Source organism: Rhipicephalus microplus, chromosome 3 (genome assembly GCF_043290135.1).
Source record: "Rhipicephalus microplus isolate Deutch F79 chromosome 3, USDA_Rmic, whole genome shotgun sequence".
In the NCBI taxonomy this organism is placed as follows: domain Eukaryota; kingdom Metazoa; phylum Arthropoda; class Arachnida; order Ixodida; family Ixodidae; genus Rhipicephalus; species Rhipicephalus microplus.
This window is the reverse complement of record NC_134702.1, coordinates 114,806,282-114,819,610: the sequence shown is the minus strand read 5'-3', so window position 1 is coordinate 114,819,610 and position 13,329 is coordinate 114,806,282. Positions and strand designations below refer to the sequence as shown.

At 44.0% G+C, this 13,329-nt stretch overlaps 1 protein-coding gene and 1 long non-coding RNA gene across 2 annotated transcripts in view; one reads left to right on the top strand and one right to left on the bottom strand.

The window, feature by feature from the left end:
* LOC142802641 (uncharacterized) overlaps positions 1-6,158 on the bottom strand; it is a 121,392-nt gene extending 115,234 nt beyond the window's left edge. The window contains exon 1 of the mRNA XM_075887626.1: positions 5,960-6,158. Coding sequence (XP_075743741.1) covers positions 5,960-6,158 — 199 coding nt within the window. The remainder of the gene's footprint in view (positions 1-5,959) is intronic.
* LOC142803883 (uncharacterized) overlaps positions 1-13,329 on the top strand; it is a 334,011-nt gene that overhangs the window by 184,269 nt on the left and 136,413 nt on the right. The window lies entirely within an intron of this gene.

Below are 13,329 nucleotides of genomic sequence, written 5' to 3'. Positions count from 1 at the left end.
ATACCAACAACTAAAAAAACACCCATAGAAATACCAATGTAATCCGCTGAAAACGTATGCCAGGGAGTCAGTTCATGAAGGCGTACCCAATTACCTGCTGAAAATTGCGTGCTGGTACATTTCAGTCATAGAAGTACCGGCTGCGGCCGGCAGCTTTCGGTGACAGCTTGCGTAGCTGAAAGCGCGACGTTCGATCATCAGCGCTCCTTGTGCGAACATCGACACATGACCGAATTAGTTGATTTGGGTTAATGGATGTCTAAACTATACTTTACAACTATTTTCACACTTTAAAGTTGTGCGCACACGAAGCAAGAAGCGCCGGTAACATATATACCAACGCGGCCAGCACGATCGGCTTAATGTTCGCTGGGCCGGGCACTGGGTAAGACCGCTCTCGACGCGGTAAGTTGGAATGGTTAAAGATTCTGCATTAGAGCTTCGGAACATTTCTAACTGTTACCTGAAGTAAGTAGAAGGATAAGCATGGCCAGACATACATTAATGCGGTGTGGCGGAATCGAACGACAGCTTTTTTTTTTTCGCCCCTGCTGGGAAACCTTGCGAGGCGATCGAGAGAGCTCATTTACGTGTCGTCAACTTTGCGGGAAGAACAATTTTCTGTTTCTCTTAGGAGTGGCGTGCAGCTCCAGGGTTACAAAAACTGCAACGTGGAATCGTTTCAGCAATACACGGATGATGCAAATTTGGCCGGTATACGCAGGCGCATATGCGAAAAAGGTACATTATAATTGCTGCGATACGTACGTGCGCCGCAAAAATTACGTATGCTCGTTATTTGTCAGGGTAGCATCTCATCTCTCCGTGCCGTCGAATCAAGGGATTTATATTCAACGACACTGAAACATACCGCGGCACACGCTACAATAACGTGCACGCTGCGCTGGTAGAAACAGTGCGTGCTCCAGTATTCACCAGCGCTTGCCAGTGAAAATTCCAGCGCTTCCAGTGCTTCGCAGTGTGCATCAGCATCACAGCGGTTGAACCAGTGCCCCTACCAGTGCGACACAGCTTTTTCCTAGTGCGCCCAGCGAAGTGCCAGTGATTTCTAGCATGTACCAGTGTTTCCAGCGTCTACCAGATTCAAAAAACGTACTGGCATCACGCTGTTCTTGGAATAGCTTACTGTAACAAAGGCAGCTAGGTGTTGATAAAGCCACAGAATATTATTTGTATTTGATGTACAAAAACAACAAAGGGTATGAAATGGTTTATAAGAATGTGTAAAACGTCTTTAACTTTCAATTTGCCCAACAATTGAAGAAAAGAAAACAATAACTATGAAATTTTTGTCAGAGTTTTGAATGAGCATCATCTGGGACTGGCTATCCGTCACATAAAAAAACTAGGTGCATTAAGTTGCTGCGTGTATTGGTTTAGGTAGTAGGTATAGCTATACATTTTGCGAAGCGCCCTGATTATAGTCTGGCCTAAATATTACACAGCAAGAAAAAAACAGAGCAAAACCGTTACGCGAAGCATACCTAGTGCATATCGTCCTCAGTATATTGTAGTGAGCCCTACAGTAATATTGGTAAGTGAGGTATAGTTGTTTAGACAAACACCCCTTTATGAATTAAATATCAATCAGAAAGATTTAGGCATCTTCAAAAGGCCACTAACCATACTATCTTCAACAACGCACTGATTGCGTGCTTGTTTTTAGCACTCGTAAAGAAAGTCCCCAAAATTAGTAAAGGCTTATTCAATGGCTCCAGTAATTTGCGAGGTATGAACAAACGCTTTGGAACAAGAGAATTGACTTTGCCATGTGCCCTCTTGGTTGCATGGTTCAGGAACCCATTTTCGTTTAATAAGCCTTTGAAAACAAATAAGCACTTTCGTGAGCATCGTACCTTTTTTTAAAAAGATTGTTTGTTGATATGAAATTTTTATTATGATATTTCTCATTAGCCTGTTTCTGGTGCCGTAAAAGATACAATACTTGGTTTTGGGGCACGCGTAGCATTTCAGAATGAGTATGGTACTACTATTGCCGATATCCTTCATGTGTTTAAATTTTATCTGACTTGTACCTAGAGACGCTAAATTTCCGGAAACTAGAAGCAGTGCAAAAAAAAAACTTTTTTACGTTTTTTTTAAAAAGCAGACAAGAAAAATTTTCTTTAACATATGGCAATAGCTCAATGCCAAATGTCGCAAGTAATAACATCAAATGTGTAAATACCAGAAGTGAAATGCTTTGTCTTTTCGCAAACGAATGCAGCACTCAACAGATCTAAGGCATGCCAGAAGCATCACCAAGAACTTATTCAGGTCTCCACCAATGAGTGCGGTTTCCTAGAATTGTTACAGCAGTTAAAACAAAGCGCACGAAAATACCCTTTTGGTCGTGGCTTCGACAACGGAAACCTCGATGAAGATCGCAAAGATTTAAGTTCTACCTCTTATGCAGAGTGTGTATCGACGGCTTCCTGTGTTGTTTTCTTCATCAAATTGAGATGTCGCATTGGGAAAAGCGTAGCTGCTGTTGCAGTGCTCACACACGGCAAGTCCCCGTTTCCCGCCAACGATCTCCGACCCTCAAGTGTGTTTACACGTCGGAAAATGGCCCTACCGTTGCAGAATCGGCTTCCACATGGCTTCCTTTGTGGGCTTCCACAAGAGGTTACAAAAGTGTTAGAGGGAAAGTCAAAACTGAACAATAAGGGGCGCCAAAACATCAGAAAGCACCTCCCCCTCCTTCCTTGTGCCTTGCATTATTTGCTTCTGATCTCATCAGACAAGTATATATTTCTTTGTTGCTTTCATTAATGACCGTTGATAGTGGTTACACTTGTCGTTCACTTGTCCAATATTTACCTCTCGCACTTAAGCTGTAATATTAGAGAAAAAGAATTTGCTCACTCCCACAGTCTGCTACAAGAATTGTGTGACGCACTTGAACAGCCACAGTGAGACATCTATTAAAAATGGTGGGGTTGAATTCACGCTATCCAGAGCGTAAGAAAATGCGAATATATAGTCGAAATCCGATACTTCTATAAACGCAACAGCTCTCTGCTTTTTCACAAGCACATATATATTCAACGAAATATTCTGCATTATATTTTTGGCCACTCTGTTACAGGCTATTCTGTGAAATATTGTCCCACGCTGCATGCAGCATAGTATCGTAAGCAACACTGTCAAAGTAACATATTTGCTCTCGGCGCACATTGAAATACATCTTGACACACCGACTTCTGATACACTTTTCAAATGCAGATATAAAAACGAGTACTGACTGTATATCTCTTCGATGTAGTCAGGATCTAGTAGCCGACCTGGGCTCCCCACGTAGATTGTTACGTTGATCAACTCCCCACTTGTCTGTGCTCGAAGTGTTGGAGTCAACCAACTCGATGATTGTAGGGCGCCGTCGAAGACAGTGCGGACTTGTGACGCCATGCGCTTAGTCTCGTATACCATCCGAGGTGTAACCACTGCTTGGCAGAAAATATGATTGGGCTCAGTGTTACATAATGCGGCGAGGAATACATCAATAAAGATTCATTACAATAGCAGCGATGTTGAGACCGTACGCCATGGTGTGATTGCTATCACACACACACATACGCATATATATATATATATATATATATATATATATATACACGTGTGTGTGCATGTGTGTGTGTACATGAGAGCTGTGTCAATCTCAAGTCACGTGGAGACCAATGCACAGAACGTCGCCCTTGGGAAAATTACTTCTGAGATTTAGAACTGGGGCTCCAAGAAGCCTGGGGACCCATTAAATTTGCGAGCCGTAATGGCTCCTGTGCCAAACCCAATTCAATATTGCACTCTGCTTTCAGGTTGTCACTAAACCCAATAGTTTACGACTATAGCTGGGTGCCCCAAGGCGTCTTGGGTTGCCAGTGAGACGATTCAGACGCAGTGCGGGCAACGATGCAGCGTTGGTTGTGTCACCGCCGCAGTGGTCTGGTGCCTAAGGTACTCGACTGCTGACCCGCAGATCGCGGGATCGAATCGCGGCTGTGGCGGCTGCATTTCCGATAGAGGCGCAAACGTTGTAGGCCCATGTGTCAGATTTGAGTGCACGTTGAAGAACCCCAGGTGGTCAAAATTTCCGGAGCGCTCCACTACGGCGTATGTCATAATCATACGGTGGTTTTGGAACGATAAGCCCCACATATGAAGCGTTGCTTGTGTCGGGAAGAATTTCAATTTACCCCCTCCCCCCCATGTTTCACATTACACCACCAGCGTTTGCCCCAACACTCGAACAACTGTTCTGCTCTTCTTGTTGAATTGCGAACACATGAGCAACCTCTGCAGCGCCGCTATAGAACTGAGAATAACGAGTCTGATCTTCTGAAGCTGTTAAATTTATGTGAGTTGCGGCCAATATTGCTTCATTGCTCTGCTGCGGTTGGGTTACTTCACTGGCGACCAACGCTAGTTATCGATTTTTTAGTTTTAAGGGCAATGCGAGTGCAAGTGCAGATGAATCCCCTGGGTTATGTGCATGAATCCTGGTGGGTCGTAGTTTTTTTCACCCACTTAGCTCCCAGGGTCCTGAGCTTTAAACCTCCCTAGTGCTTTTCCTGAGTTGACATGTTTGCCTGAGCCTTACACATCGATATACAGGATGCCTCAAGGAATGAGCACTCGTGCTCCCACCTTTATCACTTATGGGGGCAGGTTTGTACATCTTCTGGCGTTACCCAAGGTTTGTGTCTAAGCTATAGACTTCCCTTGCTGCAGTGCCCACGCACTGGGGCCGCTGGGGGTTCATTAAAGAAGACAGGACGCTCTGAGTGGACCATGTAAGCAGTGCGATATTAGAATGCGGGATTTCCACTATATATATATATATATATATAGATAGATATATATAGATATATATATATATATATATATGTGTGTGTGTGTGTTTAATATTTACGAAATAATATTCTATTCTTAGTCGACAACTCCTCCAGAGTTAGTTTAAGTTGGCCGATGGACGTACGTACGTATACACTAAAGCAACGATGGATAGAGAGCGCCCCTTTTCCCTGAAAAGAGATGGAGGTTTGTGAATTTGTTTCAGATAACTGCATCACAGGAACATATCCTTCCTAACAAAATATATTCGTATTAGCTGTGACTTATGTTTTCGTACTAGTCACAGCTAATAAGTCACAGTGTGTGTTATTATTCGTAATAGCTGTGGCAAAGCTGTGACTTTTTATGTTTTCTGACATGATTCTAGGCCTTGATTGTTCAGACAAGCGTGGCGCAGTTTCCTGCGCAGCGGTGATCCAGGAACCATGGGATAGAGCTATGGGTATTACTGGTGCGAATTGATTCAGTTGTGTGTCTTCTCGTTCCTGTTCGCATTATTTAAGACGGGAATCTGAACTTCGGACCATCTTAAAGCACACGAAACATTTTAATTCTTTAGGGTGTGATTCTAGACTTGGAATATTGAGACTATAGTGTAGCGCAGTTGTCTGCGCTACACAGGTTCAGGAATCATGGGCAGCGCTATTTGTATTTCCTATAGAAATTGTTTCAACTGTCTGTCATCTCTTCACTTTTCGTAATATTTGAGACGGCAAACTGAACGTTGGCCATCATACAGTACACATCATGTCAATTCTATAGAGCGTGTGGAGAAACGACGCACTGGTGTAATACAAAAAAAAAGTTTTTCCACCTGCAAGGTATTGGTGATGCTGCCAAAACTGTCATTAATTAAAACACAGAACATGCCCATGCTTCATACTCAGTGACACTGGAACTACTGTTTTCAGGCTGTACTTACGAATCGCGTTTTTGGTGGCATCACTTTGATAACAGTCAAAACGAAACCTAAATGCAGCTCTCCGGTTGGATTATCTTTTTAGCCGCTGCCTTCAAATACTCACAACGCAGTTTCGCCAATAAAAAGATCGCCAAACGTAATCACTGATGTTCGATAACTTACCTGACTGGAAAACGTGACTGGTGATCGGCTGCTTCATGACGTCTTTGACGAGTTTGATGCAAGCATCGCTCGATCTCCTGCCTTCAAGAAACCAAATCGGGTTTGTGAACTTGAACAGCTGTCTGTAGAAAGTCCAGGCGATCAGGTATTGCAGTCCTTCCTTGCCAACAAACTTGCTTTCAAACAGTTTCACGAGCATTGTGCCAAGGCTTGGTGAGCACCTAAATTCGTCGCGAATCTTGTAGGTGTTGTTGGTGTACTTGTAAAGAAAGCTGTTCCACTCAACTGGTGATGGTAAAATAGGAGTGACAATAAGTTAGTGTCGACGCAGCGTATAATACATACACAGAACGAGCACTCGTGAATTTGCGAAAGCTAGAGCACGCACCAGTCTAAGTGCCTACGGTAGTGCTATACCCTGTAGCGCGCAAAGATATCACATGGTTCTACAAATGTTGACATAAAGCTGAGTATAAGCCCCGAAAAAATGTCATGTCTAATGTTGCTGAGCACCAGTGTGCATGTCATCGCTGCGGAAAGCAACAAGGAACAACAAGAAATCTGGCTGACGTTATTTTTAATTGCGAAGCATTTCTTAGCGAACTTCGGCAACTTTGATCGTATCTATCTATCTATCTATCTATCTATCTATCTATCTATCTATCTATCTATCTATCTATCTATCTATCTATCTATCTATCTATCTATCTATCTATCTATCCATCTGTCTATCTATCTATCTATCCAAATACCTACGACTTTTAGCTCTCCTGGCCGTTTTGAGAATGTTATCGATACCAAACTTTGTATGCCATGGCATATCTGTATGAAAAACATTTTTGACTAGTCATAACACGAGAATTGAGACATGTATGTCATGAATGTCATAATTTACATTTCATTGTCAAGCAGCTCTTGCGGTGGTTTCCTTCACATGGTATGTTGCAAAACTGGTATGGTAAGACATGATTACGTGGCGAACACAAGCGACAGACCCTAACATGAAAAGCATGGTACGCGTGTCATGTAATAACATGACTACAGCCAACGCTCATGAAGCGCTCGCAGCCATTTCGCTAGCTTCACTTATACCAAATTAGGTACTACAGACGTGACTGAATGACGAAGGTATGATACTGGTGCAAACATGATGAACATGATATGCGTGTCGTGTAAAAACATGACTACATGCTACGCTCATGATGCGCTCGCTGCCGTTTCGCTAGCTTCACATGTACCAAACTCGGTATTACGCTACGCGAATGGACGACGTAGGTTAATGACACTTCCAAACATGATAATCACAACATGCGTGTCATGTAACAACAATACTACATGACACGCTGGTGATGCGCTCATGGCCGTTTCGCTACATATGCCAAATTTGATATTACGTGACACCAAAGGATGACGTAGGTGTGTGACTGGTGCGAACACAATAATCACGAGATGCGTGTCATGTGAGAACATGACTATATGCCACAGTCAAGGAGCCAATACAATTCGAAGTGGTGCCCGTGCTCGCTGGCGTTCTTTTCGCCGCGTCACGCTGGCGTTGCCGCGCCGGGCACCTGCCCTGCCATATACTCGCAAGTGCGCGCCGTGATGCGTTGCTTTTACGCATGCGCATTTCAGCGCGTCCGGCGTCCCTCCGTCATGAAAAGAGGGAGACGCAGCGTTTTCTGGGTAACGTAACAGTGCGAATCGCAGCATGCTGTATTTGGCGCCGGTTGCATCGGGCTGGGCCGACAGACGTTGGTCGCGCCTGGCGCCAGACTATAGCGCGTTCGCGTTTTGCTAACGTAGCGTCACTGTGCCAGCGTGCGCGCGCGTCAACGCTACATTGGAGCATATCAGGCCCTTCATGATGCGCTCGCGGCTGTTTTGCTAGCTCTATATATACCAAATTTAGTGTTACTTGACTTCAATGGATGAGGAAATATATGACTGGAGCAAGAATAATAATCCTGACACACGTTTAATGTAAAAAAAACATGACAACATACCACACTCATAGCGTGCTCGCGGCCATTTCGCTAGCTCCACAAATACTGAACTCGGTATCACGTGACGTGAATAGATGACGAAGGTAAACAACACACCCAAACATGATAATCATGACGCGGAAGTCATATACGGCATCATTATTTCCGCCTCGTAACATTGTGCTGATTTTAAAGTGATGTATCAGCATTTCTCATTCGTGCTTCACATATTATCGATTTCCACTGTACGTGGGATCTGCCAATTTTTGTTTGCACTAGTTCATTCGTGACTTGTTTCTCACTTGGGAGTAGGCAATAAAATAACTCTGACCCGATCTTCCTGAAGAGCAGTGCAATTTTTTGCTTTCGCAATTGCCTCTATAATTTTAGTTCTGCTTAACTTCTTCTTGGTGTTACTGCTTGTTCAATCAAGCGGCATTAACATTACAATGGCGTAGATTAGTATCAATCAACTGGGTAATATTGTGAGACACAAGTGTCGGGATTATTTTCCGCGATGCTTAGTACCAAAACATATCATGATGTGTAGATGCTCCAGCACAATAACTGGCATCCATGATCCTAGTTAAACTGTTATTATAGCACAAGTATTGAACACACGCCTCAGCACAGTGTATGCTGGATCCTGAGAAAAGATAGACTGAACGAGATCATAAAAGCTTGCACCTAAAATACACTGATAAACGCTGGGTAAAGTGAGGAAAGAAACGCCAATGCCTGCGTTCATCGATTTATGAGATCATCTACAGCTATTCTAATGCACAAGTTTCAAAGCGTTTCAACAGCGTGAGGTGGAGCGTTCGCACAGCCGGTCACAAACGATAGAAGACGCTCTGCTCATGCTGAGGTGTCTCTTGCTGCATCGGAGCACTCACTGCCCAAATAAATGCTGTCATTGCCTTTCCATACTGCGTATATTCACAATATTTAGGGGTGAAGCTCCTTATAGCGGCACCCGCTCGTCCCTCGCAGTCGTAGTAGTAGTGTGTAACCAGTCTTACGTTTTGACCCCCAAGGGGGTGCCGATGGGAGAGTTATCCATTGCGTTGTTGAACAACAAAAATTTCGCAGCGTGCGCGTTAACTAAAAGCCGAATTCTCCTGTCTCTCATTCCCCCTTAGCAGCCCTTGGCATTTGCTTTGAGCACTATCTGACAAGAAAGGGTTGCTACGTTATACTCGCTGGGCCTGTAACCTCCTTGGTTTCAGAAGGGTTTAGCGAGCATTGGGCCGCAGGGCCATGAATACAGTGAACTAGTATATACCATGAACTCGAGGTGGTGAAAGGTGGGAAGTAGACACGAAGCGCAAGCCATAAGAAAGTGTGCGTGTGCTTCCGCTCGTTCAGTCCTTGGAATGGCCGCTGGATGGCGGTGCTTCCACATGAAGAATATATGATGAAAAGATGCGAGATGGTGGAACTTGAACTGTTGAACAGGTGGACGAACGGACACACAGACAGATGCATACACAGATGCACGGATGGCTGCACGGACGGACGGACGCATAGACGGACGAAGGAGCGGGTGCATGAACGAACGCAGGGACGAACGCACAGATGGACGTGCAGACGCACGAACAGACGCACGCACGGACGGGCGGATGGGTGCACGGGCGGCAACACAGACGCTCGCATGGACGGACGGATGCTTCGCCCCACTCTCCATCATTCACTCCGTTAATATGCTGCCATTTTTCTTTTACTGTTCGCTTCGCAGGCGTTCACGCTACTGCTGGACTACACGCACATGTCATCTTTAAATAAATTGATTTAGTCGTAGATCAATGTCGAGTGAAGCATGGCCGCACTTTCCAAGCATGGCCCACGCACCGCCCTTTTGCCGACCACCGCTGCCACGTGCAGTGCATTGCGGTTTAAAGCGAGTGCGTGGAGCGTGTGAAATTAGAATATGCCCGGTCTCTGATCTGGCTTCACCAATCACGCCAAACGCTGATGGGAGCGCCGGCCATGCCACGACACCAGACAATAAGATCTCTTTTCGTTGGCGTCAGCTTAACTATGTCTCGTCAGACTATACGCCAGACTATATCTAGGCCTTTAAACGGATCAGTGCAGCGGCCATACATGTTTACAGTTTCTTACCCACGATTGTTTGCTCACTCTAAACAAAAAAAACGTATTATGCTCTAGTAGGTTTTGTGATATGGTGCCGTAAGTCGGTCTGGGAAGTGTTGAGTGTGAGCCGTGACAGCATTAAGAGTTTCCTAATGCACTGTCACCGAGGAGACATGCGATCACCGACTGCTCGAGGAAATCACTGTTAACAGCTAAAGTCTGTGGGCATGAACACGTCAATATATAGTTTATAGAATATTTAAAGCTTTTTTGGAATTGCGCCAATGTTGTAGACCCATGTGCTCAGGTTTTGGTGCACGATGAAGAACCCCAGGTGGTCGAAATTTCTGAGTCCTCAGCTACGGGGTCTCTCACAATAATATGGTGGTATTTGGAACGTTAAACCCCACATATCAATCAATTGCTATGGAATTTTTTCATGTGCTTCGAATTAAGCGCAAGTGAGTCATCACTTGCGTTGAAACGTTATTAACACCATCGCACTAACAAATATGTGTGTAAAGCTAGTGATGCGGGTTAAAATGTTTAACGTACCTCTAGAAACGTATACGACTGTGAGTCCACTCATTGGCAAAACGTTCATCATTCGTCTGCGTTGATTTCTAAACCAACTAAAATAACGTATCTTTTATATTGATTTGACCAGTCAAATGTGCTTGTTTATGTCATGTGTGTACTGCCTTAAATGAGGTTGTTTCGCTTTTGCGTTGTCAACTATTGGATCCGATAAGGTGACGACAGGCGTTGGCTGGTGTGCTAAAGAGACCAAACATTGAATTGTGCGTGTGTCATGGTGCCTTCTGTGAGACTGATACGTAAGTGCTTGAATTCTGCCCATTGAATGTCTTCCGACTATTGGAGTGTCAAATATGAACGATTCTTAATTTGGATAAGTTCAAAAGTGTGTGAATCGCACACTATAATCGAATCAAGAGTTTATTGGTTACTCTTCACTATTATTCAAATCAAAGAAAAGTATCTTTTTTTTCTTTCTTGATATACTCGTGTGAACTTTACCAACACGAGCTCCGTGTCAGCAATGGCATGAATACATTCTTTGTTGACACCGCTATAAAACGCCGTCAAGCTTAGAAAGATGTAGATAGTGCTAGTGACGCCAGGTCAATGCTTTGACGTACCTCTGGTAATGTATGGGAGTGTGCGTGCGTTCAGCTGGGCAAAGATCATTATTTTTTCGGCGCTACGCTTTTCATTCGCGATGTCTTCGACTGCATGAAGAAATATAAAATCAGGGAACCCAGTTGCAAAGTACGCTTTATTTCTGCTACTTTTCTATCAACGCTACAATGCATAAAATCATTGCTCCGTCAAAGATGCTACTTATATTGAAATACACCTCGTTATCAACATGTAGTGCCTCAACGTGGCCAGATAATTCATTTCACTGGATAACAGAAACGTAGGTGTGGCTGCTTTTTTATGACGCGCACAACAGGAGCACGCCCATACCACAGCGCAACACGTGGGACGGAAGCATGGGATGCATTCACATTTGATGTACGTACACGACGGTTCATTCGTTCTCAAACCTAGGTACGAATGAACCGACGTCCAACGCAAGTTAAACGCAGAAAACACACCGCCTTCGTTTTTTTCGCTGTTTTGCTGGTGCGTAGTGTAAACAGCTCAGAAAATCATGGTCAAGCATCGATGGACGCTTGAAGGCTATTGAGTAACAGACTTTTGGTTTTCGACCCTATTGCAAAAAACTTTCGGTTCCCCAAAAGGCGTTGGCAATAAAACTGGCACTTCACGCTTGAAAATATGATGCTCCTAAATTTCTTGAACGCTGCAGTTCTAAGTTTTTTAAGAATTTGCATGTAGAACATCTGAGATGTAGGTTCACAGTGACCAATTGTGTACCACCGAAATTCTTTAGCAGGGCAAAATTTACTTCTCAAAGCCTTAGCTCCAGAAACACTCGCTCTTGATGGATTTATCTTGAAACAATTGCGCTCACGCCACATTATTAGTCTAATCATTTAGCTACAGTTGATAGGGCTTTATCTTTGATTGATTCTGAAATAAATATTACATGAAATAAAAAAGCTTGCATCGTTTACTTGTTATAAAAAGAATTGTGGTACCATAAAATCAAACGCTAAGCGCTAGTCACTACTCAACCTTAAACGCACGAAGAGTATGATACAACAGCTTCCCCAAAGTAGTGTGCATGCCTTTTACACTCAACATCCTAGTTTATGAAATGAAGAAGCAAATCGAGCATCTCACGGTGGTTTTCGTATCCGCGTAGTCTTGTTGCAAGGTCGTAGGCAACAGACGAAGTTGCACCAAACTCTGCCAAAAAGAGTACATAGTCGTTGAGGCCGTGATTTTCGGCTTTCCATATGTCTTGCTGGCTGCTGTAGCGCATCTGATAATAAACAGAAAATCAAAAATGTTGATTGAACGTTTTTGTGTTTGGGTAGGGTAATAAAGAAAGCTGTAGCTTTTTCGGTGTTCGATAACAAGAAGATCAATCGCCTATCTACGAGTTTAAGGCGGAAGCCCTAAAATCAACATCAGGCGCTGGTCCCGTCTTTCCCCAGGCCTCCCAATAACTCTGAATATAGTTTCTGCGAATTTCACTTTGTCGCATTGGATGAGAAGTGTCACTCTTTGTCACACAACAGATGTATATTTTCTAACTACAGCAGAACGATGATTGATTTCATTTATATGTAGGGTGTAAGGTCACCATATGATTATGAGAGACGTCATAGTTCAGGGCTCCAGAACATTTCACGTCCTGGGATTCTTGATTAATATGTGGGGTTTAACGTCCCTAAACCATCATGTAACTATGAGAGACGCTGGGGTTCTTAAAGTGCACCCAAATCGGAGCACACCAGCCTACAGCATTTTTGCATTCACCCAAAAATGCAGCCACCGCAGCCGAAATTCGATCCCGCGACCTGAGGGCCAGCACCCGAGTACCTTAGCCACTAGACCACCACGACGAGGCAATAGCAGAACATACCCTATTCAACGGAATCCCAAATGCACCTTTAAATTTTTCTAATTTGGCATAATTTTACTACCTGCATCTTTCTGCCGCATTCCCCCCTCCACGCCATACGTAGACTCCTCTGGGTTCACGCATAAGCTTGGGCTCTCGTGGATGACCTTTATTGTGGTTTGCTGCCTGGCCGTTAAGCATGGGAGCAACTTGCACTCCCCCCAAAAAAGTTCATCTATCTCGACAGAGAAGATGTCAATAACAGTTGATGAGAAGATTTAATTTCT